This window comes from Heterodontus francisci, chromosome 27 (assembly GCF_036365525.1).
Source record: "Heterodontus francisci isolate sHetFra1 chromosome 27, sHetFra1.hap1, whole genome shotgun sequence".
Taxonomy (NCBI): Eukaryota; Metazoa; Chordata; class Chondrichthyes; order Heterodontiformes; family Heterodontidae; genus Heterodontus; species Heterodontus francisci.
In genome coordinates this window covers 47,131,676-47,157,995 of record NC_090397.1, presented here as the reverse complement: position 1 = coordinate 47,157,995, position 26,320 = coordinate 47,131,676, and the positions used below count along the sequence as shown (strand labels likewise).

At 40.7% G+C, this 26,320-nt stretch overlaps 1 protein-coding gene across 3 annotated transcripts in view; it reads right to left on the bottom strand.

Moving 5' to 3' along the window:
* Positions 1 to 26,320, bottom strand: part of pus7 (pseudouridine synthase 7) — a 74,825-nt gene that overhangs the window by 35,884 nt on the left and 12,621 nt on the right. For all 3 annotated transcript variants that reach the window (XM_068059286.1, XM_068059288.1, XM_068059287.1), the window contains exons 4-6: positions 25,779 to 25,880; positions 24,834 to 24,978; positions 1,296 to 1,407 (exon numbers count right to left, since the gene is read on the bottom strand). In XM_068059286.1, coding sequence (XP_067915387.1) covers positions 1,296 to 1,407; positions 24,834 to 24,978; positions 25,779 to 25,880 — 359 coding nt within the window. The remainder of the gene's footprint in view (positions 1 to 1,295; positions 1,408 to 24,833; positions 24,979 to 25,778; positions 25,881 to 26,320) is intronic.

Below are 26,320 nucleotides of genomic sequence, written 5' to 3'. Positions count from 1 at the left end.
GCGATGGCGCGGGGGGAGCGGGCGAGAGGGCGATGGCGCGGGGGGAGCGGGCGAGAGGGCGATGGCGCGGGGGGAGCGGGCGAGAGGGCGATGGCGCGGGGGGAGCGGGCGAGAGGGCGATGGCGCGGGGGGAGCGGGCGAGAGGGCGATGGCGCGGGGGGAGCGGGCGAGAGGGCGATGGCGCGGGGGGAGCGGGCGAGAGGGCAATGGCGCGGGGGGAGCGGGCGAGAGGGCGATGGCGCGGGGGGAGCGGGCGAGAGGGCGATGGCGCGGGGGGAGCGGGCGAGAGGGCGATGGCGCGGGGGAGCGAGCGAGAGGACGATGGCGCGGGGGAGCGAGCGAGAGGACGATGGCGCGGGGGAGCGAGCGAGAGGACGATGGCGCGGGGGAGCGAGCGAGAGGACGATGGCGCGGGGGAGCGAGCGAGAGGACGATGGCGCGGGGGAGCGAGCGAGAGGACGATGGCGCGGGGGAGCGAGCGAGAGGACGATGGCGCGGGGGAGCGAGCGAGAGGACGATGGCGCGGGGGAGCGAGCGAGAGGACGATGGCGCGGGGGAGCGAGCGAGAGGACGATCGCGCGGGGGAGCGAGCGAGTGGACGATCGCGCGAGAGGGGGAGGGGGCCAGAGAGAGGGCGCGTGAGAGGGCACGAGACGGACAGAGAAGGAGAGCTCAAGAGCGAGAGCAACAGAGACAGACAGACAGAGTGATCAAGATCACTTCTGACAGATGGACATCTATCCGCATCACGACAAGTGTACGAGCAAATAATGACAACTTCTGCAAACAAAAAAATGCCAGGTATCTCCCTAAATCAGTGTCCAACATAATGATGAGAAAGTAAGTCAATAAATTAATATGGTCATTTAAAGCTTCTTCACAAAACTGCACATTTATTGTTGTTTTGATTAATAGCATGATCAATTTTAATGCCTTTATCTATCTCAACTTGTCTCACCTGCCCCCGATGCAAGACAAAAATTGTAATGTGGTGCCCCCTCACCCCGCACGTGAAAAAGTTGAACAACTCTGTTCTAAATCTTTTCAGCCTCCCATCCCATTTCACTTTCCTTCCTCACCATACTCCATTAACCCACTACTCTGTAACCCTGCTTCACCTGAATACTGCACCTTGCCTCAACTCCCTCCCTGCAACGTGGAGATGAACTAATATATTTTGTCTAAATGTACTTAATTAACTTTTATTTGTACATACTGAAAGTAGAACTGTAAGATGTTTCACGAATATGTAGAAACAACTGCTGTAAAAGATATTAACAGCCAACTCAACATACCTCAGAAATTTTGACAACACGTTAATAGCATCCATTGTGTCTTTGTTTTCCTTATAAAGCACAAAATGGCAGTAGCTTCCCCTGGTTTTGGGCCACGAGTGCTTTCTTGGATCTTTGAAAATAAAACAATTCTTTAAGCTAAAGAAACATATGTGGGGAAAAAAAATGTACATTTCTTCCTTCCCTCAGTTACCATTTTCCTCAGACAGTAGATTGCATGTCACATTAAAAACAATGATCACTACGTAAAGAAGCAAAACTAAAGTTGACCTCTTCCTCCAATTCAATTTGCAATCTATAACTAAAAGCATACCGCAATAAGTAACCACTGGATTTACAGAATTCAGTAAACATGATTATGTGTCATCTGCAGGGGCACCGATTTACAGTGAGTGAAGCCAAATTCTGCGATTATTCCCTGGTTTCCAGGACTTCTACACTCAGCCTTAGAATGAATTCTGTGATTTGTTCCAGTTTCCTATAAAAACCATGGAGTCTTGCGCATCTGTCATGGAATTATAGAATGACACAGCACGAAAACAGGCTATTTGGCCAATCAAGCCTCTTTGGTACAGCTACACAATTAGTCCCACTTCCCTGCTCTTTCCCCATAACCCTTTAAATGTTTTCCTTCTCAATCAAGTGCTTTCAGTCATTATAGTTAGTAAAATGGACTTAAGTAAATATTTGTCTGCATATTGCCTGATAGCTATAGTTTCAACTCTTAAATCTATACAACCAGCTTAATTTTTTTTTCATAAAATAAGTTAAATAAAATGCTAAATGCAGTATTAGTTCTTTAATAGTTATAGTGTGATAGTGAATGGAAAGGTATAACATCTCACAGTAACAAGGTTTCAATTTTGTTTAACAGGGACTGTGTTCTATCATATTCAGTAGCATTTTTTTTTAACCAGACAAAATTATGATCAGTTGCTCAACTACAACATTTCCTGCAGTTTATAAAGAACAAACATAGTTTTTAATCAAACATTTCTTGTACATTTTACTACATTTAAGACACTATATAAAGTTGTCATAACATGGCAGTATCTGCGTAATACCATCTTGGGTCAGTTGGTTGTACCTCGCAGTCAGAAGCTTATTGGTTCAAATACCACTGCAGGACTTCAGCTGACACTCCAGGGCATCTTGCATTGTCAGAGAAGTACCATTCTTTGGATGAGATGTTAAACCAAGGCCCTACCTGCCCATTTCAGTATGTTCAGGTTGATGTTAAGAGCCAACATTCCTCCCTCAACCACCACCAAAAGAAAATTGACATTTATATCATTGTTTGTGGAAATTTGTTATCTTCAAAAGAGCTCCCATGTTTGCCTACATAACATTCCCTGCAATTTAATTTAACGCTAAATTGTTGTAACTTTTTCTTAAAAAGCCGTGCAAGTTAAAAAAAAGGAATTGCAGATTTAAGTACAAACTATATCTGAACATGGAACTCAATACAATTTTCTAAAGCTTTTATATGCCACTAGAAAATTGAACACACATACAGAAGTTAACATTTACTAACCTATAGTCTTTAAAAACCTGGCATGCTTGCCCACAGTCTAGGCTATATTTTTCTTTCACTGAAGGTAAAAGGTCATTTAAACTATCAATTTAATGTTTTTGATGGAATTCACTTGAGACAAAGACTGCTAGATTTTCAACTCGCAATGCAACAGAAATTCGTTAAGAAAATTGCCAAAGTACAATGTGGCTGAAGATTAATTTTCCAGTGAATTATGTAACATTCCTTAAACATACCAGTCACTCACAAAGTGAAGTACAGAGATGGCTTTGTGTTCCTTAATAATAGATTTGAATTTAACTCGACACTGCAGCAAACATTCATCAAGTTCCAGCTCAGCAGTTTTCAAATGAGTGTTGTATTACCTCCCATATGACAAACAAGAGTTGTACCTTAGCAACCAAATGTTACATTTACATTGAGCCAACACTCACCAAAGGACAGATATTTCTCAGCAACATTAGGCCAAAACCATACCAATGGTCAATATGGTTTAAGGATTTTGCGACACAAACAATCCACCAAAATATATTACAAACTTAGTCAACAGCCATCTCTTCACAAGTTATTCTGTAAAATATTGATTTATGTGGGAATTTCTGGAAATGTATTTTTAAAAATCAACTACATAATGTAGCTCTTAATTAACAGCTTCATTGAATAATCCAGTTTGGCAAGCTGCATATAATGGCCGACATTTCTTTTCAGTGGAATGAAACATATCTTACCTGATGCTTTGACCTCTGTCCAACCATTGAAAAGCATAAGAAGTATAAACAGAGCATTATTTAATTTGTAGAACAACACTCTAGTGTGGGTGTACTGCAGGTGGCCATGCAAGAGCTGTAGCTATGAATGTGCAAAATATGTGAAGTAGGGAGGTCATCAAGCAGTCCAAGTACTACACGTCAGTCCCTCCCCCAAGTTAGCTTAACGCAATATTCAACTGTAAGTTCATAATAAGTCAGATTGCGATCTCTTACACATGCACATCAGACCACTACTTAGTTCTGTAGTTTAACTAACTTGCACAAGTATTTCAAATGTTAAGGGCAAAAGTATGTAATGAGTGGAAGACAACGATATTGTTCTTAAAGACTGAACATACAGGATTCAAAGATGTCAATACATAATTCCCCTTTGTCGAATCGGTCACTTCCTTGATTATATGTAAATCCTTTGTGCGAGTTAAAGGTCTATGGAAGGTGTGGTTGGTAAGTCTTAGGAATTCTATATCATACCGTTTTGACCCCCAAAAGACACACAAAGAGGGGGGAAAAAAATCTATTTTTCCCAAGCTCTGATAAATCTCTACTTTCTTGGTTGAAGCCCAATACAATGTCAACTTGGCTCAAAAGATTAATGCTTTTAGAAATGGAAAAAAAAACATTTCTTTCATGAAAAGTTTGAGCCCACTTCCAAAAGAATGAACTCCTTTTACTATCTACGCACAAGTCCAGTTATGTTACATTGTCTAATAGAATCATAGAATAGTATAGCAAAGGAGGCCATTCGATCCATCAAGTCTACGCTGGCTCTTTTGAAGAGCAATCCAGTTAGCCTCACTCCCCTGTTCTTTCCCCATATCCCTGCAATTTTTTCTCCTTCAAGTATTTATCCAATTCCCTTTGAAAGCTACAATTTAATCTGTTCTCACCATTCTATCAGGCATTCCAAATCCTAACCACTTGTTGCCTAAAAAGCTTTTCATCACATCTGACTCTTTTGCCAAATCACTTTTTATCTGTGCCCTCTGATTATTGACCCTCCACTCATTGCAAACAAGTTTCTCTCTATTTACCCTATCTGATCCCTTCATGATTTTAAAACACCTCTATCAAATCTCCTCTTAACCTTTTCTGCTCTAAGAACAACAAATCCAGCTTCTCCGGTTTATCCACGTAACTGTAATCCCTCATCCCTGGAACTATTTTCAAGGGTTTAGCCAGAATGATATCTCCTTTGTTCATCTTTTCTCACAGCTTGCTTCCAGTGCGAGCGAGACTCAGCTGGAAGTACTGTCACCCAATTCGGAACTTGAGCACGTAACCTAGGCTAACACTTCAATGTAATGTCAAGGGAGAGCCGCAATCTCAATGCCACATTCTCAAATTTCAAAAGTTAACAAATTTAAGCCAATGTTCACATCACTATTCACCAAAAGATACAAGTGTAAGCCACATAGTTGTTCACACATATTATTTGTTTCCCACTCCTGTCAATTTTGCCATGTAGTTCTAGTTGAGAATGGCAAAAGGAAGGGAAAATTAACAAGGATTCCCACTATTGCTTGCCATCTCAGTAACCACTGCTGTAAAGAGGGACGAGTACAGGTTCAGCTTCCAGTAGTCTAAAAGCCTAACACTTATTCATGAGAAATGACTCTGTGGACGACTCCTTGTACCTATGAAACTATACCCCACAGGATACAATGGCTTGAGAACAGGAAGAGGAGAGAAATTCAACAAAGACAACAACTTCACAGAGGCACAGGCATTTTCTTTAATCTAATACTACAAAAATATTTGCTGTGTCTGTGATGAGGATTTGCAACAAAAAGAACTAGTTAGGACTGGTTAATGGCTGTTACTGCCATTATAACATAAGCTTGGATTGTGTTATTAACAGCAAATTCTAAACCATGTTCACTAGAATGAATTAATAGAACATCTTGCTATTACGCATTTGCTGACACGATATATTTAAATGCAATAAAGAAAAACACAAAAAAATATCCAGCTAAGTGATTCACAGCACTGCAAATAAGCACAATGGCAAGTGAGCTATATACATGTGTCTTTGTGAAAAATTTGCGAAAAACTTTGCAGTCAAACTCTGTCTGAAAATAGCTTTGTTGTCTCATTACTATACATTGAAACTTGAGTTAGTCCAATTATGGACACGATACTCTCATAAGGTTTCAACATTACAATACAATTTGTGCACAAGCTTTTTTTTTAAAAATGGGACTCCAATGCACCAGTAGAGCAATACAGAACTAGCACTGTTCTTTGAGACAATACAGTCATCAGTACAGTACATTTCTCCTTGATCTCTTTCCCTTCAAACACCTTTCTTAATATCAATACTTTCCAAAGTTATGGAAGTTGCTGATCATCAGATTATCCTTCACTTTGAAGGTGATCGTCTTGTACAGGCTTGTGACTGGTGGAACAAACCATGCTTAAAACCACAATGATCTGGCTGTTAATCACCTCAAACTTTGCTCTTGAATGTTCTGGTGAATCATCTATAATTGCTTTAGATATCTTCAAAGCACTTTGTAAACAAGTCACCATCATAAAGTCTTCCATAAACATTATGCCCATGGCTATCTAGTTTCATCTCAAACCGCTCTTCCTCTATTGTAACTGATGGCTCATCCTGACCTTTACCAGTAATTAAGGAATTACCCAGGGCTCTGTTGTCTCCCGTCCATTTCCTCTTCATGTTAATATCCTCCTCTGGCCATCAACCAGCCCTATTCATTCCTTTCCTGAAGATTACACTCTACATTCAGCAACTTCCTTCAGATTGCATGCTTTCAGTGCTTAACCTCCTGTTCAATGGGTGAATTACTACGTCTTGTTGTTCATCATGTGGTTCCACGAGGCAATGAACATCTTGCATTCTTCAGTTTCTCCATGTTTCTCAAAAGCTGAAACTAACAGAAAACCACCTCATCTTTTTTAAAATTCATTCATGGGATGTGGGCAGCACTGGCTAGGCCTGCATTTATTGCCCATCCCGAATTGTCCTCGAGAAGGTGGTGGTGAGCTGCCTTCTTGAACTGCTGCAATCTTTGGGGTGTAGGTACACCCACATTGCTGTTAGGAAGGGAGGTCCAGGATCATGACCCAACGACAGTGAAGGAATGGCGATACAGTTCCAAGTGAGGATGGTGTGTGGCTTGGAGGGGACTTGCAGGTGGTGGCATGCATCTGTAGCCCTTATCCTTCGAGGTAGTAGAGGTCACAGGTTTAGAAGGTACTGTCTAAGGAGCCTTGGTGCGTTGCTGCAGTGTATCTTGTAGATGATACACACTGCTGCCACTATGCGTCAGTGGTGAAAGGAGTGAATGTTGAGGGCAGTGGATGGGGTACCAATCAAGTGGGCTGCTTTGCCAAGGAGAGTATTCCATCACACTCCTGACTTGTGCCTTGTAGATGGTGAAAAGGCACTGGGGAGACAGGTTGTGAGTTACTCGCTGCAGAATTCCCAGCCTCTGACCTGCTCTTGTAGCCACAGCATCTTTCATTGCTTCACCTCGACTCCAACCTCATTTGACATTTTTGGCCACACTGTTTCTTCTGCTTCCACGAACTCTCAGATCTCCTTCATAGCCCAAGCTGCTTGTTTTCCTCTTTCTGTAGCAAACACTTTTCCCTTTAAATCTTAACACTATAAAATGCACATTCATCCAAGAATTCAGCTCTACTTCCAAATGTAAAGATGCTCATCCAGACAGATACAAGAAAAAGATCACCTTTAAACAGGTTGACCATTTATCATTTCAAGCATCAACATCTTTCCATATTGTATCAGCACAAACACAGTCAACGATGCTCTGAATTTTCCTCTCGCTCTAAATTTGCTAATCTCCTACCTACAACCTCACTGTGTTGAAATAAAGACAGGTTCCCTATTCAATCACATGCTTTCCCAAGGTTTCAGAACTGTACGCAACTCCTTACCTTCCCCATTCTTTCCTTCCTTTTGTAATCTTCAGACCTTAAAACCCAACACTGGCATCAACTAAACACTACTCGAGTTACCTCTTCTTCCCTTTTAATCTCATCAGTCTTGGTCTAGATTATGGGTCATGAGGAGAAATTAAAAATTAGTTTAAGGTGAAAAGATCTGGGCTACAAGCCTTTTCTTTCAGATGTACTTGCTGACCATGCAGCTATAACACAATACTAGAGTGTTACGACATTATTTATGCCTAAATAAAAAAGGGTCAGGCGACAGGTGAAAGAGGAAAACAGACAAAAATTGGTTTTATCCAAGCACTGATTTTCGATTCATTGCCTTACATGTGTCAAAGTTGCTACAATTACATACAAAACCTCAGAATGATAAATACATAACTGATTTGAACACAAGTGATATAAGTAGTTCAGACATGGAACTAGGTGATCAATATTGTAGTTTCTTTAAAAACTCCGACAATGATGCACAGCTTTACTGCAGCTTCTTTTTCGTGTACTGGTCAATTGAAGAATAAAAGATCTGAAGCAAGTGTTATTATTTGAAATACTTCCACATTCTATATAGCAAAATAACAGACTGACCATTACTTTATTTGATGTTTTTATGGAAAAGTTAATTTTGTTGTCAATATGAGCAACTTCAAGTCAAATTTCCCTCATGGCTGGACCACTCCAATAAGATCTTTCACCTGTCATAGCTCCACAGGTAACAGCTGGGGCACAACGAGCCTGTGCTAAGATGTTACCCTATAGTTCAAGAAAAAAAGGGGAGAGAAAACAGGGAACAATAGGCCAATTACCTTGATATTAGTAATAGGGAAAATGCTAGAAACTATTATTAAGGATGTGGTAAAAGGGCATGGAGAAAATCATAATATGATTGGGCAGAGTCAACATGGTTTTATGAAAGGGAAATTGTATTGGAGCCAGATTTTTAAAGAGTCTTTTGAAGGTGTAACCAGCAGGGTGGTTAAAGGAGGAACCAGTAGATGTAATATGCTTGGATTTTCAGAAGACATTCAATAAGATGCCATGCAAGAGGTTGTTCCAGGAGATAAGGACATGGGATTGAGGATAAGACATTAAGTTCGCAGATGACACGAAAATTGGTGGTATCGTAAATAGTGAGAAGGAAAGCCTTAGATTACAGGGCATTATAGATGGGCTGGGAAAATTGGCAGAGCAGTGACAAATGGAATTTAATCCTGAGAAGTGTGAGGTGTTACATTTTGGGAGGACTAACAAGGCAAGGAAATATACAATGGATGGTAGGACCCTAGGAAGTACACAGGGTCAGAGGGACCTTGGTGTACTTGTCCATAGATCACTGAAGGCAGCAGCACAGGCAGATATGGTGGTTAGGAAGGTATTTGGGATACTTGCCTTTATGAGCCGAGGCATAGAATATAATAGCAGAGAGGTTATGCTGGAGCTGTATAAAACGCTAGTTAGGCCACAGCTGGAGTACTGTGTACAGTTCTGGTCGCCACACTATAGGAAAGATGTGATTGCACTGGAGAGGGTGCAGAGGAGATTCACCAGGATGTTGCCTGGGCTGGAGCATTTCAGCTATGAAGAGTGACTAGATAGGCTAGGGTTATTTTCCTTAAGAGTAGAGAAGACTATGGGGCAACCTGACTGAGGTGTACAAAATTATGAGATCGGAAGAAATCTTTTCCCTTAGCGGAGGGTTCAATAACCAGAGGGCATAGATTTAAGGTAGGGGCAGGAAGGTTCGAGGGGATTTGAGGTAAAAATTGTTCACCCAGAGGCTGGTTCGAATCTGGAACACACTGCCTGAAGGGATGGTACAGGCAGGAACCCTCACATTTAAGTATTTAGATGAGCACTTGAAACGCCATAGCATACAAGGCCTTGGGTCAAGTGCTGGAAAATGGGATTAGAATAGATAGGCTTGAAGGCCGGCACGGACACGGTGGGCTGAAGGGCCTGTTTCTGTGCTGTATAAATCTATGACTCTATTAGCATGGATTGAGGATTGGTTAACAGCCAGAAAACCGAGAATAGGAATTATCAGGTAATTTTCAGAATGGCAGGGTATAAGCTGTGGAATGTCACAAGGATCAGAGCTTGGGTTTCAGTTGTTTACAATCTACATCAGCAGTTTAGATGAGGGGACTGAATAAATTATATCCAAGTTGGTAACGATACAAAGCTATGTGGGAAACTAACCTGTGAGGAAGATGCAAATGGATATAGACAGGTTAAGTGACTGGGCAAGAATATGGCAGATGGAATATAATGTGAGTGTGTGAAGCTTTCCACTTTGGTAGGAAGAATGGAAAAGCAAAATTTTTTTTTTTTTAAAAAGGTGAGAGACGAGTAAATGTTGGCATCAGAGGGATTTGAGGCCGTTATACATGAATCACAAAGTTAACATGCAGGTACAGCAAGCAATTAGAAAGGCAAATTGTACTTATTTTTATTTATGCCTTTATTATAAAGGGAGTTGGAAGATGGGCAAGTTCAGCCATAATCTTATTGAATGCTGGAGCAGGCTCAATGGGCCGTATGACATTTTTAAAATCTCCTTAAACAATTCACAATCTGAAGGAATGAGATTCCACACTTATACAGTAATTGCTTACTTTCTATGCCAGAAAGGGCGGCACAGTGGCGCAGTGGTTAGCACCGCAGCCTCACAGCTCCAGCGACCCCGGTTCAATTCCGGGTACTGCCTGTGTGGAGTTTGCAAGTTCTCCCTGTGTCTGCGTGGGTTTTCTCCGGGTGCTCCGGTTTCCTCCCACAAAGCCAAAAGACTTGCAGGTTGGTAGGTAAATTGGCCATTATAAATTGCCCCTAGTATAGGTAGGTGGTAGGGAAATATAGGGATAGGTGGGGATGTGGTAGGAATATGGGATTAGTGTAGGATTAGTATAAATGGGTGGTTGATGGTCGGCACAGACTCGGTGGGCCAAAGGGCCTGTTTCAGTGCTGTATCTCTAAAACTAAAAACTAAAACTAAAAGGTTGATTGGCAGTCTTTAGTAAGTATCAGGTCATCAACAGGGTACTTAACGCTGTTAATTATGTTACAATCACCTGGTTCGTGGTTTGTATTGATTTTCTAGAGTCAACTTTTAATTTGGGAATCGAATTTTTTTTTAATAATGCAAAACTAATGAAAACACTTGGTTTGAGAAGCTGGCAAACAAGCCTAAGGGGGTTACAAATCAAAGGGTGGCCCATGCTTATTTAGTAACGTCATATTGGGAAATATAAAGACCCTACACAATGGGAACCCCTCTTAACTTGTTGATGGAGATGGTATGTCTGCAGCTACCTCAGTCAGGGGTTTAAATTATTCATATGATTTCCAAGAACAAAAAGATCTAAAGTTCAAAAATCTCTCCACGAGTGCTTACAGAGACAGAGTTAGAGAGGTGAGTGCCATAAAACTGCAGGTGGGCTCATTTAGTTGGGCAGTTGAAACCAGAAAGTTTAGAAGAAATTGCTCTGTCATTGTTAGCAATATCAATTATTCATGTGAGTATTAGGAATCAAAGAGAAGACTTGGAGTTGGAAATAATTTGTTTAAATTGCTATCTGGGACATCACATATGTACCAAATTGCTACGGAGATAGATGCTGCATGGGGTGTCTGTTGGGTTTTTTGATCTGTGTGCTTGCTGACATGGTCAGTCAGTTGGCTTTTAGACAAGCAGTTGGCTTACTGACAAGCAGTTGGCTTTTGGAAGTCAGCTGGATTCAGGAGCAAAGAGGCCATTAGGAACCAGGGGTGTTTCTGTTTTAAGGCAGGTCTGTGCTCAAGCTGGGAAATCCAGATTCGGGAGGTGATCTCATACCTCAGAAGACAGCTGAGAAATTAAGGAAACCAAAGTAAATTCCCAAGAGCTGTGGAACACTTTGGATTGGTCTCAGGAGAAGTGAACAAACCACCAAAATCCTGTAAAAGTATATGAACATAGGAAATAGGAGCAGAAGTAGACCATTCTGCCCATCGAGCCTGCTCCACCATTCAAACAGATCATGGCTGATCATCTACCTCTACGCTATTTTTCCCCACTATCCCCATATCCCTTGATGTCATTTGTACCTAGAAATCTATTTATTTCTGTCTTGAGCATGCTCAATAATTGAACGCCCACAGCCCTCTGGGGTAGAGAATTCCACAGATTTACCACTCTCTAAAGAAATCCCTCCTCATCTCAGTCTTAAATGGCCTGCCCCTTATTGAGACTGTGTCCCCTGGTTTCAGACTCACCAGCCAAGGGAAACATCCTATCTACATCCTCCCTGTCACGCCCTATAAGAATTTTGCAAGTTTCAATGAGATCACCTCTCATTCTTTGAAACTCTGTAGAATACAGGCCCAGTTTATGCAATCCCTCTTCATAAGACAAGGTGTCTTTGGACATCAACACTCCCCAAACTCACACCATTTAAGAAATACTCTGCCTTTGTTTTTTTTTCTACCAAAGTGGATCACTTCACACTTATTCACATTATATTCCATCTGCCATGATCTTGACCATTCACTTAGTCTGTCCAAATCCCCTTGAAGCCTCCTTGCATCCTCCTCACAACTTGCATTCTCACCTAGTTTTGTGTCATCAGCAAATTTGGAAATATTACATTTGGCCCCCACAATCTATATAAATGATTTGGATGTGAACAGCTGTGGTCCAAGCACTGATCCTTGTGAAATAGGCTTGAGGGGCTGAATGGCTTACTTCTGCTCCTAATTTGTATGTTCGTATGTTAGGTGGAAGTAACAGTCAAATAGGAGTGTTCTGTTGGGATTTAAAGTATCCGTCTTCATGTTCTGTTAAGATTTTAAGTTTAAAGTATGTGTTTCCAAATTGCAGTGTTCATTTAGTAGTGTTTTACTTTGTTTAACTTTGTACAGTAAAGTGTTTTTGTTTAAAATGTGAAATCTTGTTGGGTAATTCTATCAGTAATAACTGGGAATTCGACTTTCTCTTTTTGAAAGTTAACGGCCCCCAATGGGATCGTAACAATTATAGACTTAATTTTGAAGAGTTTAATGGATATTTAACTTTCAAATGCAGCAACTTCATGAAAATCATAGGGAGGCGAAGAGCAAGAAACCGTTTCCTCAAAGCTAATGACGGAGCTGCCCAAATCAGCCAGCAACTTATGGCGGTTTGCAATTTACGGGGCATTTCTTCCTCACAAGTAGCTGGGCGATTTGCACATTAATTAATTTAGTGCGTCATTCAGATGCCATTAATTTTTCAGTAAAATCTGGCCAAAGAAATAAAATATTTATAAAATAATAATGGTGAATCTATTATTTTTCTATAATTTTTTTTATTACAACAAAAAATACATCATCTACATTGGCACTTTCCTTTAAGCCAGTTTCACTGTCAGAACAGGACCTAGTTTTCTTTGTACCAACAACTGAATACCAAGGCTACTTAGTTTCCCTCACTAATATTCTAACTTGTAAACTCGAGAACAAGTTGCTTTTTTATTACTCACAATTAAATGATTAAACCATATCAAGAATTTGTTTTGTAAAGCTACTAATTAATAGATCCTCTTACTTGATGCATCCAATTTATTCATCAAAAACCTCACTGAGGTAGGTCATACCCCTCTCTCTAAAGGCAGCCATTCTTCCCCAAATCAGAACAATCTGTTCCAAAAATCCTTCCCATCTCTTATAATTTTCTTTGTGAAACTGCAAATATAAGGAGTATCCGAAGAATTGACCGGACCTTTTCACATTTAACACAAAATATTTCAGCCCATCTATATTAGAGGTAGATGACTTTGAAGAGGAGATACTGTGTAAAAAAAAAAATTCTCACTTAAAAGGTGATGCGACTCTTCCATTTTAGAAAACCACAACCTGTTGATCATAGAACAACCCATGGTAGTAATGCAAATGCTATCACTGTAAATGCGATCAAGATTTTTGTAAATGGAGTAGTCCTACGGTTGTTTTGCCATTTTGGACATGAGCAGATGCACAGTCCTGACTACTTTTGTCAGATACAAAATGATGAAATGATCAGATATTAGTCTACTTTACACACACCAACTATTGAATCAAAAGTCAACTCAAAAGTAATTATCATGCAAGCAGCAAGGTACAAGTCTGACTACAAAAAGGTTTTAAATTTATGATTCAATGCTTTTTGAAGAATACAATTTGTAAATTTTAATTTTTGCATCTCCAAATCCCAATCAAATGTACATATTTTACTTTTCATACAGCTTATTAATGAAAAACTGTGTCTCTATGAATGCACAAATCTAGCTTTTTGATTGATCTGTGCGAACAGTGAGAGGATACATCTGCCTGAGTGAGACATTGCCAGAGTGAAGTTGAAATTGGTGCAAGTGGGAATTCGGTGCAGAGAGGGAAAAGAGGGGCTCCTTTTCCTACCTTTTTTAGCCTCCAGCAGCTGGTGAGTCTTCTTCCTTTGACTCAAAGGTAGTTGAGTGCAACTTTCCATTACTTCAGTTGTGTGAATTATTAACTAATTGACTAATTTAAAAAATAAGGTTGTACACAGATGGCAGGGCTGGTGGTGTGCTGCAACTGCAGCATGTGGGAATCTGTGGGATGCACTGCAATCCCAGACAACCATGTCTGTAGTAAGTGGCTGCAGCTTGCACGACTTCAGCTCAATATTGAGCACAGACATTGCGGAGCATCAGAGAGGGGGACAGGTACCTGGATACCTTGTTCCAGGAGGCAGTCACACTCCTTAGAGTAGGGAGAACATTAGAGATGGTCAGTGGTCAAGGACAGGAGGGTGTGACTGCGAGTGAGACAGGAAGGGGGAATCAGCATGTAGTGATGGAGGAGCCTCAGCCCCTGACCTTGTCCAACAGGTACAAGGTCCTTGCTACCTTTGTGGATGAAGAGAAGGAATGCAAGGTGGATGAGCGGACTGACCATGGCACCCTGGTGAAAGATGCCATTCCAGTGGGGGCAATGAAGAAGAATGTGGTAGTGATAGGAGAAAGTAGAGTCAGGGGGATAGATACTGTTCTCTGTAGCTGCAACCGGGAGCTCCGACGGCTGTGTTGGTACCCAGTGCAAGGGTTAAGGACATCTTCTTGCGATTGGAGAGGAAGTTGGAGTGGAAGGGGAAGGATCCAGTTGTCATGGTCCATGTGGGAACCAATGACATAGGTAGAAATGATGTGCTGCTTAGAGAATTTGAGGAGTTAGGGTCCAAACAAAAACGCAGAACATCAAAGGTAATCATCTCCGGAATGTCATCTGAGCCATGTGCAAATTGGCACAGGGTGAAGCAGCTTAGAAAACTAAATGCGGGACTCAAAGAGTGATGAGGGAAGAAGGGGTTTGGATTCTTGGGACACTGACATCAGTACTCAGGGACGAGGGAGTTATTCCGTTGGGATGGGCTTCACTTGAACCGGGCTGGGACCAGTGTCCTGGCCAATTGCATAACTACGGCTATGGACAGGGCTTTAAACTAACTGGGGGTGTGGGTAAAGGGAAATTTAGAAATCCAAAAGAGAGGGGTCAGGGCATTGGAGCCAGATTGTGATGTGAGTAAACGCCAACAGAATGGGACTGGAAGTTTGACAAAAATGAATATTTTGGGAAATGAATATTTTCGGGTACACAATATTTCGGAGAGACAGACAGAATGGCAAAGGAGGAGGGGTAGCCCTGATAGTAAAGGATGACATAAGGACATTAAGAAGAAGGGATCTGGCCTCAGAAGATCATGAAGTAGAATCAGTTTGGGTAAAAACTAGAAATAGCAGGAGTCAGAAAACATTGGTGGGAGTAGTTTACAGGCCCCCTTATAGTAGTTATATTATTGGACAGAACATTAAACGGGAAATTATTAGAGCTTGTAACAAAGGTAATGTATTAATTGTGGAGAACTTTAATCTGCAGTGGTCTAGAAGATGAATTTGTAGAATGTTTTCATGAGAGTTTCTTGGAGCAATACTTTGTAGAATCAACAAGAGATAAAGCTTTTTAGATCTCGTATTATGTAATGAAACAGGGTTAATTAGCAATGTCGTAGTAAAAAATTCACTGGGAAATAGTGATCATAATATCGCTGAATTTCATGTTAAGTTTGAAAGCAGACATTTCAATAACAAACAAGAATCTTAAGCTTAAACAAAGCCAATTATGAAGGGAAAACTGGCTAAGGTTAATTGGGTAAATAGACTAAAAGGTACGGGGGTAAATCAACAGTGGGAAATATTTAAAGAAACAATTCAAAGGGTTCAACAAAAGTACATTCTGTTTAAAAACAAAAACTCATCAAGAAAGACTCATCAGTGGCTCGTACAGGAAGTTGAGTATTAGACTAAAAGAGACTTACAATATTGCAAAAAAATAGTAGCAAGTCTGAGGATTGAGAGTATTTTAGAAACCAGCTAAGGGCCACCCAGCAGTTCATAAAAGGGAAAATATAGAATACGAGAGTAAACTAGCCAGCAATATAAAAACAGATTGTAAGAGCCTTTATAAGTACATATAAAGGAAGAGAGTAGCTAAAGTAGACATTGGTCACTTAGAGGCAGAGGCAGGAGAAATCATGGGGAATGAGGAAATGGCAGAGACATCGAACAAATATTTTGTGTCTGTCTTCACAGTAGAAAATACAAGTTCCAAACCAGAAATAGGCAGTAACCTAGGGTCTAAAAAGAGTGAGGAAATTAAGGAAATTGATATCAACTGAGAAAAAGTATTGGAGAAACTTGAGGGACTGAAATCTCAAGTCCCTTGGACCAGATGGCCTACACCCTCGGGTTCCAAAACAGATAGCTGCAGATAGTGGATGCACTAGCTTAGATTCAGGAATAGTCCTGTCAGATTGGAAGTTGATAAATGTTACACCGATTGTCAAGAAAGGAGGTAGAGAGAAAATAGGGAACTCCAGGCCAGTTAGCCTAACTCAGTTGTTGGGAAAATACTGAAAACTATTATTAAAGTAGTTTTAACAATGCACTTGGAGAAGCATAGTATGATTATAACAAGTCAGCATGGTTTTACTAAAGGGAAATCCTTTTTGACAAATTTATTAGAATTTTTTGGGGATGTAACTAGTAGCGTAAATAAAGGGAAACCAGTCGATGTAGTATACCTGGATTTCCAAAAGGCATTCAATAAGTAACCACATAAAAGATTAATAGGCAAGATAAAGGCTCATAGTGATGGGGTAATATATTGGCATGGATAGAGGATTGGTTAGCAAAGAGTGGGCATAAATGGGGCATTTTCAAGTTGGCAGGCAGTGAATAGTGGGGTGCCGCAAGGATCAGTGCTGGAGCCTCAGCTAATTACACTCTATATTAATGACCTGAATGAAGAGACAGTGAGCAATGTATCTAAGTTTGTTGATGATATAAAGCTCAGTGGAAAGTTAAGCTGCAGGGAGGACATAGAGAGGCTGCAGAGAGATATAGACAAGTTAAATGAGTGGGAAACAAGATGGTAAATGAAGTATAATGTCGGGGAGTGTGAAGTTGTTCACTTTGTCGTAAAAACAGAAAAGCAGATTTTTTTTTTAAAAGGTGTGAAACTTGTGAGTGTTGATGTTCAGAGAGACTTGGAGGTACTCCTCCAAGGAATGCACAAAGTTAACATGCAGGTGCAGCAGGCTATTGGGAAGACAAATGGCATGTGGGCCTTCATTGCAAGAGGACTGGAGTACAGGAATAAAGTCGTCCTACTAAAATTGTACAGGGTTTTGGTGTGACCACACCTGGAAAACTGGTGATGCAATTTTGGTCTCCACATTTAAAGAAAGGATATACTTGCAACTAGAGGCGGTGCAGGGAAGATTTATTAAATTGATCCCTGGGATGAGGGGGTTGTCCAATGATGAGAAGCTGGGTAAAATTGGGCCTATATTCTCTGGAGTTTAGAAGAATGAGAGACAGACATTCTAATTGAGAAATACAAGATTCTGAAAGAACTTGATAGGATAGAAGCTGAGAGATTGTTTCCGCTGGTCGGGGAATCTAGAATGCAGGGGCAGTCTCAGGATAAGAGGCTGATCATTCAGGACTGAGATGAGGTGACATTACTACACTCAAAAGGGTTGTAATCATTGGAATTCTCTACCAGAGAGTTGTGGGTGTTGCATCGTTGAATTTTTTTTTAAGGCTGGGATAGATTTTTGGTCTTGTAGGGATATGGGGTGTGGGCAGGAAAGTGGAATTGAAGCCCAAGATCAGCCACGATAGTATTGAATGGCAGAGCAGTCTCAATGGGCCATATGGTCGACTCCTGCTCCTATTTCTTGTGTTCTTGTATGTGTTATTATTCTTCACATGCTTAAGCCATAACCATAAAAATAAGCAGCCCTGAAAGTCTGGTTCTGAACTCACCTCTGCTAAAAATGTTGTTTTGCTGCAAATAAGCCTACTGACATTCAGACTCAGGAGTTGGTGATGTTAGTCTACACTACCCTCATCTCATCTTACCACGCAGCCTCTCAGATCAGCTTGTCTCAAAGCCTCTTCTTTTCTGGCCTAGTTCGACACTGCAGGCTCTCCTGTCATTTCCAGCCCTATGCCATGCCTCTCAGACTATGACTTAAACTATGGAGCCAGCCCTTACAAACCTTGAACTACTGGTGTATGAACTGAAGGAACAGTAGTTTGTGATGATTGGAAGAACTTCTTCAAAAGCAGGCAACGTTGCTAGTTGTTTACTATAATCTACAACAACTTGTCTTTAATTAGCACCTTAAAATGTTTCAAGATGCTTTACAGGAGTATTGTAAGTATGACACTGAGCCACAAAAGGAGATATTAGATGAGATGACCAGAAGTTTGGTCAAATAGGTAGATTTTAAGGAGTGTCTTAAAGGAGCAAAGCAAGCGTATTCCAGAGCTTGGACCTAGGCAAGTGAAGACGCAGCAACTGTTGGTGGTGCAATTAAAATCAGGGATGCACAAGAGGGCAGAATTAGAGGAGCGCAGATACCTTGGAGGGTTGTGGGGCTGGAGGAGATTACAGAGATAGGGAGGGCAAAGCCACGGAGGGATTTGAAAACAAGGATGAGAATTTTAAAATCACGACATTGCTTGACTGGGAGCCAATGTAGTTCAGCAAGCACAGGGGTGATGAGGAACAGGACTTGGTGCGACTTAAGACATGGGCAGCAGAGTTTTGGATGATCTCAAGCTTACGGAGAGTAGAATGTGGGAGACCAGCCAGGAGTGCATCAAGTCTAGAGGTAAGAGAGGCATGGATGAATCTATACCACAAAATTGGGATTTAGATTAGAATTTTAAAAACTGTTAAATGGGAATCAAGAGCACAATGCAAAACATTAGGATTATGGACCCATACTCTACATACGTACTAAATGCAAAATCTCACCCCACAAATTAGTCATGTGGTTAAACCTCATGCACACAAAATCACAAAAATATTAAAGTTTTCTCCACTTTTCCCTTTAAATGTTCCTTGTGCCAGACAGAAACTAAAAGGCAGGGCAAACAACCTGTTTGCTAATCTACAAATGGTCTCAAGGAGGCTGATCAGAGGAGCCTGAAGTAACACAACTTCCCTACCATTAGAGATGTCTGATCTCCCTTTAAAGCAGTTGACATTTACTGCAAAAGGAATTGAATTGCCAACTCAGTACTCCATGATCTACACCTGAAGTTTTTAATATTTTAACTTAAACCCCATTTTTGAGCAACAGCTTTTATAATTTTTAATCAGAAGACAATTTAACTTTGCCAACAACAAATATTTGTTATTCATAAATGCAGGCTCTTCAACAATTCGCAACTAGTAACTCTCAGTTAACCAAACAGAAATGCTGCCAGAACAAATGATAGAAACATAGAAAATTTACAGCACAGAAGGAGGCCATTTGGTCCGGTTGAAAAAGAGCTATTCAGCCTAATCCCGCTTTCCAGCTCTTGGTCCATCGCCTTGTAGGTTACTGTACTTCAAGTGCATGCCCAAGTAGCTTTTAAATGCAGAGTGTTTTGCCCTATACCACCCCTTCAGGCAGTGAGTTCCAGACCCTCTGCGTGAAAATATTCCCCCTCAATTCCCCTCTAATCCTTCTTCCAATTCCTTAAAATCTACAACTCCTGGTTATTGACTCTCTGATAAAGTAAATACGTCCTTCCTATCCATTCTGTCTTTGCCCCTCATAATTTCATACACCTCAATTAAAACTTCCCTCAGCCTCCTCTGTACAAAGAAAAAAACCTCATCCTATTCAATCTTTCCTCATAGCTAAAATTCTCCATTCCTGGCAACATCCTTGTAAATCTCCTTTCTACCCTCTCTAGTGAATTAACATCCTTCCTTGAATGCAGGAATAGAACTGTATGCAGTACTCTAGCTGTGGCCTAACGAGTGTTTTATACATTTCCTGGACCATGACCCCACCACCGAACATCAAGCCACTATCTCCAAGACAATCACTGACCTCATCTCCTCTGGAGATCTTCCCTCCTCATAGTCCCAGAACACCGAACAGCCCGCTTCGATCTCCTTCCCAAAATTCACAAATAGGACTGTCCTGGTAGACCCATCATTTCAGCCTGTTCCTGCCCCAGTGAACTTATTTCCTCCTGTCTTGATTCTATATTTTCTCCCCTTGTCTAGTCTCTTCCCACCTACATCCGTAACTCTTCCGATGCCCATCAACAGTTTCCAGTTTCCTGGCCCTAACCGCCTCCTCTTCACAATGGACGTCCAATCTCTCTACACTTCCATCCCCACCAGGACGATCTGAGGGCTCTCTGCTTCTTCCTTGAATAGAGGCGCAACCAGTTCCTAACCACCAGCACCCTCCTCCACCTAGCTGAACTTGTTCTCACATTCAACACCTCTTCCTTCAACTCCACTCACTTCCTCCAAATGAAAGGTATTACTATGGGTACACACATGGGTCCGAGTTATCCCAGTCTTTTTGTGGGGTATGTTGAGCATTCCTTGTTCCAATCCTACAGTCCTTCTCCCAACTCTTTTTCTGGTACTTTGATGACTATATCGGTGCAGTTTCCTGCTCTCGTCCCGAACTGGAAAACTTCAATTTTGCTTCCAATTTCCACCCTTCTCTCACCTTCACATGGACTATCTCAGACACTTCCCTTCCTCGACTTCTCTGTCTCCATCTCTGGGGACAGGCTGTCCATTAATATTTATTATAAGCCCACCAACTCCCAAAGCTACCTCGTCTTCCTCTGTCAGGATTCCATTCAATTCTCCCAGTTTCTCCGTCTCTGCACATCTGTTCTGATGGTGTAACCTTCCACAACAATGGTTCCGATATGTATTCCTTTTCCCCAACCGAAGATTCCCTCACACTGTGGTCGAAAGGTCCCTCAACCGTGTCTACCCCATTTCCCGCACTTCTGCCCTCACCCCTTCCCCTCCCTCAAAGAACCTCCCCTTGTCCTCACTTTCCACCCCACCAGCCTCCACATCCAAAGGATAATCCTCTGCCATTTCCACCATCTCCAGCGTGATGCCACCACTCAACACATATTCCCCTCCCCTCCAGTCAGAATTCCGAAGGGACCATTCCCTCCGTGACACCCTGGTCCACTCCTCCATCACCCTGACACCTCATCCCCTTCCCAAGACATCGCAGGGGGTGTACTACCTGCCCTTTTACCTCCTCTCTCCTCACCATCCAAGACCCCAAACACTCGTTCCAGGTGAAATAGCGATTTACTTGTACTTCTTTCAATTGTATTTGCTATTCACCATGCAGTCTCCTCTACATTGGGGAGACCAAATGCAGATTGGTTGACCGCTTTGCCGATCATCTCCGCTTGCTTTGCAAGCATGACCCCAAGCATCTGGTTCCTTGCCATTTTAATTCACAACTTTGCTCTCACGCACACATTTCTGCCCACTGTAGCTCAACAAAGGTTCAAGGAACAGCACCTCATCTTCCAATTAGGCACTCTACAGCCTTCAAGACTCAACACTAAGTTCAATAATTTCAGACCATGGGCCCCTTTTTAAATTATTTATATTTTTTATTATTTATTTTTTTAATCATGTGCTAGTCTTAAACTTATTTTTCATGTTTATGTTTTTGGACAGAGTTGTTCATTATTTTGCCATTAGCACTCTTGCTGAACTCATGCTTTGTCTTTTACTACAACTATTTAGCATGCCATTTGCATTCTGTTCCATGAATTCGCTGTCATTTAATCTCATCACTTCACTTTTGTTCTTTTACCCCCACATCGTTTCACTTGCACAAAGACTAACATTTCTAACTTTTTCCAGTTCTGATGAAAGGTCAACTCTGTTTTTCTCTACACAGATGCTGCCAGACCTACTGAGTATTTCTGGCACTTTCTGTTCTCATTTCAGAGTTCCAGCATCTGCAGTCCTTTGCTCTTTTATTCCAGCATAACTTCCCTGTTCTTATATTCTATGCCTCAGCTAATAAAGGAAGGTATTCCGTATGCCTCCGTAAACACTTGATCTACCTGTCCTACTATCTTCGCAAATCTGTGGATATGGGGATAGTGCAGGAAAATGGTGTAGAAGTAGATGATCAGCCATGATCTCATTGAATGGTGGAGTGGGCTCGAAGGGCTGAATGGCCTACTCCTACTCCTATTTCTTATGTACTCCAAGATCCTTCCATTCCTCTTCACCCCAATATCGTACCATTCATCGTGTATTCTTTTTCCATGTTTGCTCTCCTCAAATGCACTGCCTCACAATTCACCGAAATGAATCCCATTTGCCACTTGTCTGCCCAATGACCAGTCCATTGATATTTTCCTGAAGTCTACAGCTTTTTTCCTTGCTATCGAATACATGGCTAATTTTTGTATTGTTACGAAAGTGCTTCCATTTAAAATTTTTTTTTAAGCAGTTGCAGGAGCTGAAAAGATTCCAAGGATTTTTTTTAACCAAGTTCACTGAAGGGACACGAGATGTTGTTTGAAAGCCACCTGTTATGGAAGTCACGTGCTTTGGGCTCAGTAAACAACACAACCCTTGGTGAAGTGGCGAAAAATGGTTACAGAGAAGCCGCATGTCAAGGTTTATGGAGGTCAGGAGATCGACTCTCTGTTTGGGGTTTGGACATGGTTTTCAGTGCAGTTGGGTGTGAACCGCTTGAAGACAGTTGGTGTTTTCCTGCCAAGGAAAAAGAAACCACCCACCTCACCTCTTTCACTACCTCTGAAGAAATCCTGCAAAAATCCAGTGTGGCAGAGTTAAAATCCCTGCTGCTGCCTAGCTCCTAAGAAACTGAAAAATTCCTGCAATTTAAGTTTGTGCTGGTGGATAACCCCGATGCCACATTGCTCCTAGAAAGCCGACTAGAATAATTCTCGAAATCTCCAGAAGGGACTGCTTCTGATTCGATCCCAGTGACCCGTCTCTGTATAACCGGACGCCAGGCCAAAAATGGAACAACCGACATCCTTCCGTATCTTTTGTTCAAGAGCTAGCAGGTATTTGGCCAAAGTAGTGTTTTTTTCCTCTTTTTTTTGGTAATAGACCTCTGCAGAGAGAATTTCTGTATTTTTTCCAGAGTGTATGAGTATAATTGGGGATTTTAAAAAGGGAACTTTCATATTTCAATCTGTGTGTTAATGCTTTGCTTTGTTACTGGTTAAGTCTTGTTTTATAATAAACTGATAATTTTGTCGATTAAAGAAACCTGGTTGGTGTATTTTATTCTGGGATAAAAAAATAGAGTGTATGATTGGCTGTACCGGTAACCAGGTAAACATTTAAAATATATGTTGTGACCTGTGGAGAAGTGGAACTAGAAAGGACAGCGCACTCGTCCCGTCTCGGTCGTAACAGTATCAATGTTAAAAGTATTTTAAATTTCAACTTATTTTTTTATACTGAACCTCTAAAGTCCCATTTGCAGACCTTCTTCACTAATCCTAATTCTTACTGCCCCCAACTGCATTACATAATTGGTTCCGAACTTAACTACCCATCACGGAGTTCAACAGTGAAGATTCAGGGCTACTAATTATGCAACGCTTCACTCCAATTCATGTTTATAGTTTAGCCAGCAACATAGCATTAGGAATTGAGTTATTGACCAATTCAACAAGCATGGTTAATTGATGAAAATAAAACGATTCATCATATCCCCAAAAATATGTAACAAAAATGTCTTCATCCCATGATTATATTTGTGAATTTAACCAAAACAGCTCAAAATAGCTTTGATATTTTCTGCATGTATTTTAGAACCATTAAAGGGTAGTGTTTTACTGTTTTGTCCATTCCAAAGTTTACACAACAGCTTTGTTCCACAACTCCCTGATAGAAGACAGAACAAAAAGTTATACTGTAAGCACGTGTAACTGTTTCTAAACTGTTGTGACAGACAGTACACATATCAGATTGCATGCAGTAGCATTGTACTTGCATGATTAACAGAAGCGATAGGTACAACTCCACTCTAATGACCATGATTCCATTTTTCATACAATGCTTCAATTTTATCATAAGTTTTTTTTAATGCAGATACCAGACCAAATAACAAAGCCAAATGAATTTTCAAAAAGTGTCCAACAGACCAGTATAAAATAGCATCAGTATGTCACTGGCATATGAATTAATGCTCATCATTTAAATACTGTCACCCTTGTTCCAGGGTCATCAAGGTGCATTTCATAAGAAATGCCTAAAATCGCCACTATATGTTGTGCCTTCAGAGGAACAAGGATCTGCAACTCGAGCAGTTGCTTAACCTGCTGCACACTTTGCATTTTCTTTAGCTGGTGATTCAACTTGTAGAACCCTGTCAATATTTACCACTTAGCTAACAGCACAAAATGCATAACACAGATAAAGCTCTAGCAATGTGAAAATAGCACGACTTTACCAAGAATGTAGGTAATTCTTCAAAAAAAAAACACATGCATTACCAAGGGAACAAATACATGCATAATACATGCAAATGAAGTAATCAAAAACATATACAGCATCTTGGACTATCAGCAAAATTAAGCAAATGCTATGCATTCTGAAAGTAGAATAAAGAAAATTATCTTTTAAAACCTCAAAGATAAAGATTAAACAAAAATATTCAGACTTAAAGGTTCACAAATTTTAGAAAATTTATATTTGAGAAATATCCAAAAAAACAACTCAGTTAAGAAAAGTGCAATGATCCAAGTAAGCAAATCATTTTTACATTACAAAGACAAATATAATGTTTAAGACAAACATTTTTTGTCTTGCCAGTACACCAACACTGTTTTAGTAATTACATCAGCAAATTTCCTAAAGCGATTTTTTTTAAAGTGACAAATCCACGAAGAACTGCCATAGTATAAAACTTACTTGCCAATGCAGTCTTCCCAGCAACATGGTAGGCTACAATAAATCTCTTTCCTTCTCTTTCTTCAGTTTTAGTCTCTAGCCCAGGAAAGAGACTCTTCACGGCCTGATGAATAACTGTTCTTTTTTCTTTAGTATCTTCAACAACCTGTTTCGAAAGATCTTTGACGGATTAAAGAGAAAAAGAACGAGAAACAAAGAGGAAAACAATTTCAACAGGAACCAGGCAATAAAAAGGGAATGAAACAAAAAGGCCCTAGTTACCAGTTTTTTTTGCATTTATTTCATTTCATCTTAGTTTGTTCAGTTTGCTTACCCACTGTTTTTTTCAGGTTTGCACTTGCTGCTATTCAATATTCAGTGCATTAACACCTAATCTGGACTAATGTTTTATCTTTCAACACACCATTAACATATTGTTTGCCTTTGCTCCATGACCTTATGGTCAGCTATGTGGCCTGGTCCAATCTACACCTCCTTTGTTATCTCTTTCCCCAAACCCACCTCACTTGCTTATAACCTGTGACTTTTCTAATATTTGTCAGTTCCGAAGAAGGGTCACTGACCCGAAACGTTAACTCTGCTTCTCTTTCCACAGATGCTGCCAGACCTGCTGAGTGGTTCCAGCATTTCTTGTTTTTAGGTCATAAATACAAGGTAGTTATTAATAAATCCAATAGGGAAATAAGGAAAAAATGTCTTTATTTAGATAGTGGTACCCACCACCACAGAAAGTGGTCGAGACAAATAGCTTAGATGCTTTCAAATAGAAACTAAATGAGAAAAGAGAAAAGGGAATAGAAAGATACTTTAAAAGGCTAAGATGAAGCAGATGAAAGGGGAGAAGATTCATGCGGAGTTTATGAACACCAGCACAGAAAAGTTGAGCCAAATGGCCTGTTTCTGTGCTGTATTTCTATATAATTCTGTAGTAACTTATCTTCATACCTCAATCACAACAGAGTCTTCCTTATTCTTAAAGTGCTGAAGATCTTCTAAACGTTGCTTGTCTTGAGCAGACAAAACTGAAAAAATGTCCTCTGAAGGTTCCTAAAAAGATTAAAGATGTCACAAGCTCATTTCTACAAGTGGTACTTACCCAAAAATCACATGGAGGGGGAGGGAAAGAAGCAAGGGAGAAAAATTGTAAAGAAGAAAACAAAAGAGTAATATTATAACTTATGCCTTTTTTCTTACCATCTACCTCATTAAGAATTGCCTCATAACATGCATTTTCTGTTGCTAACTGGACAGGCTGCTGTCCTGTTTCCAGCCCCCAATGTTAGCCTTTCAACAGCTCTTATGAAGTACATGGGGTTAGTCCTTGAATTATTCCTCTGTGGGAAAGTTGCCTAGGGTTTGTTAAACACCTTTTATGGTTGCCATCGGGAAATCACTGCATGGAGAACTGCGGCTCCATCGCTGCGAGAGGCAGCATGCATTAGTACCCAAATATATGTGTTGTGCGACCAAGCTATTTGTTCATAACT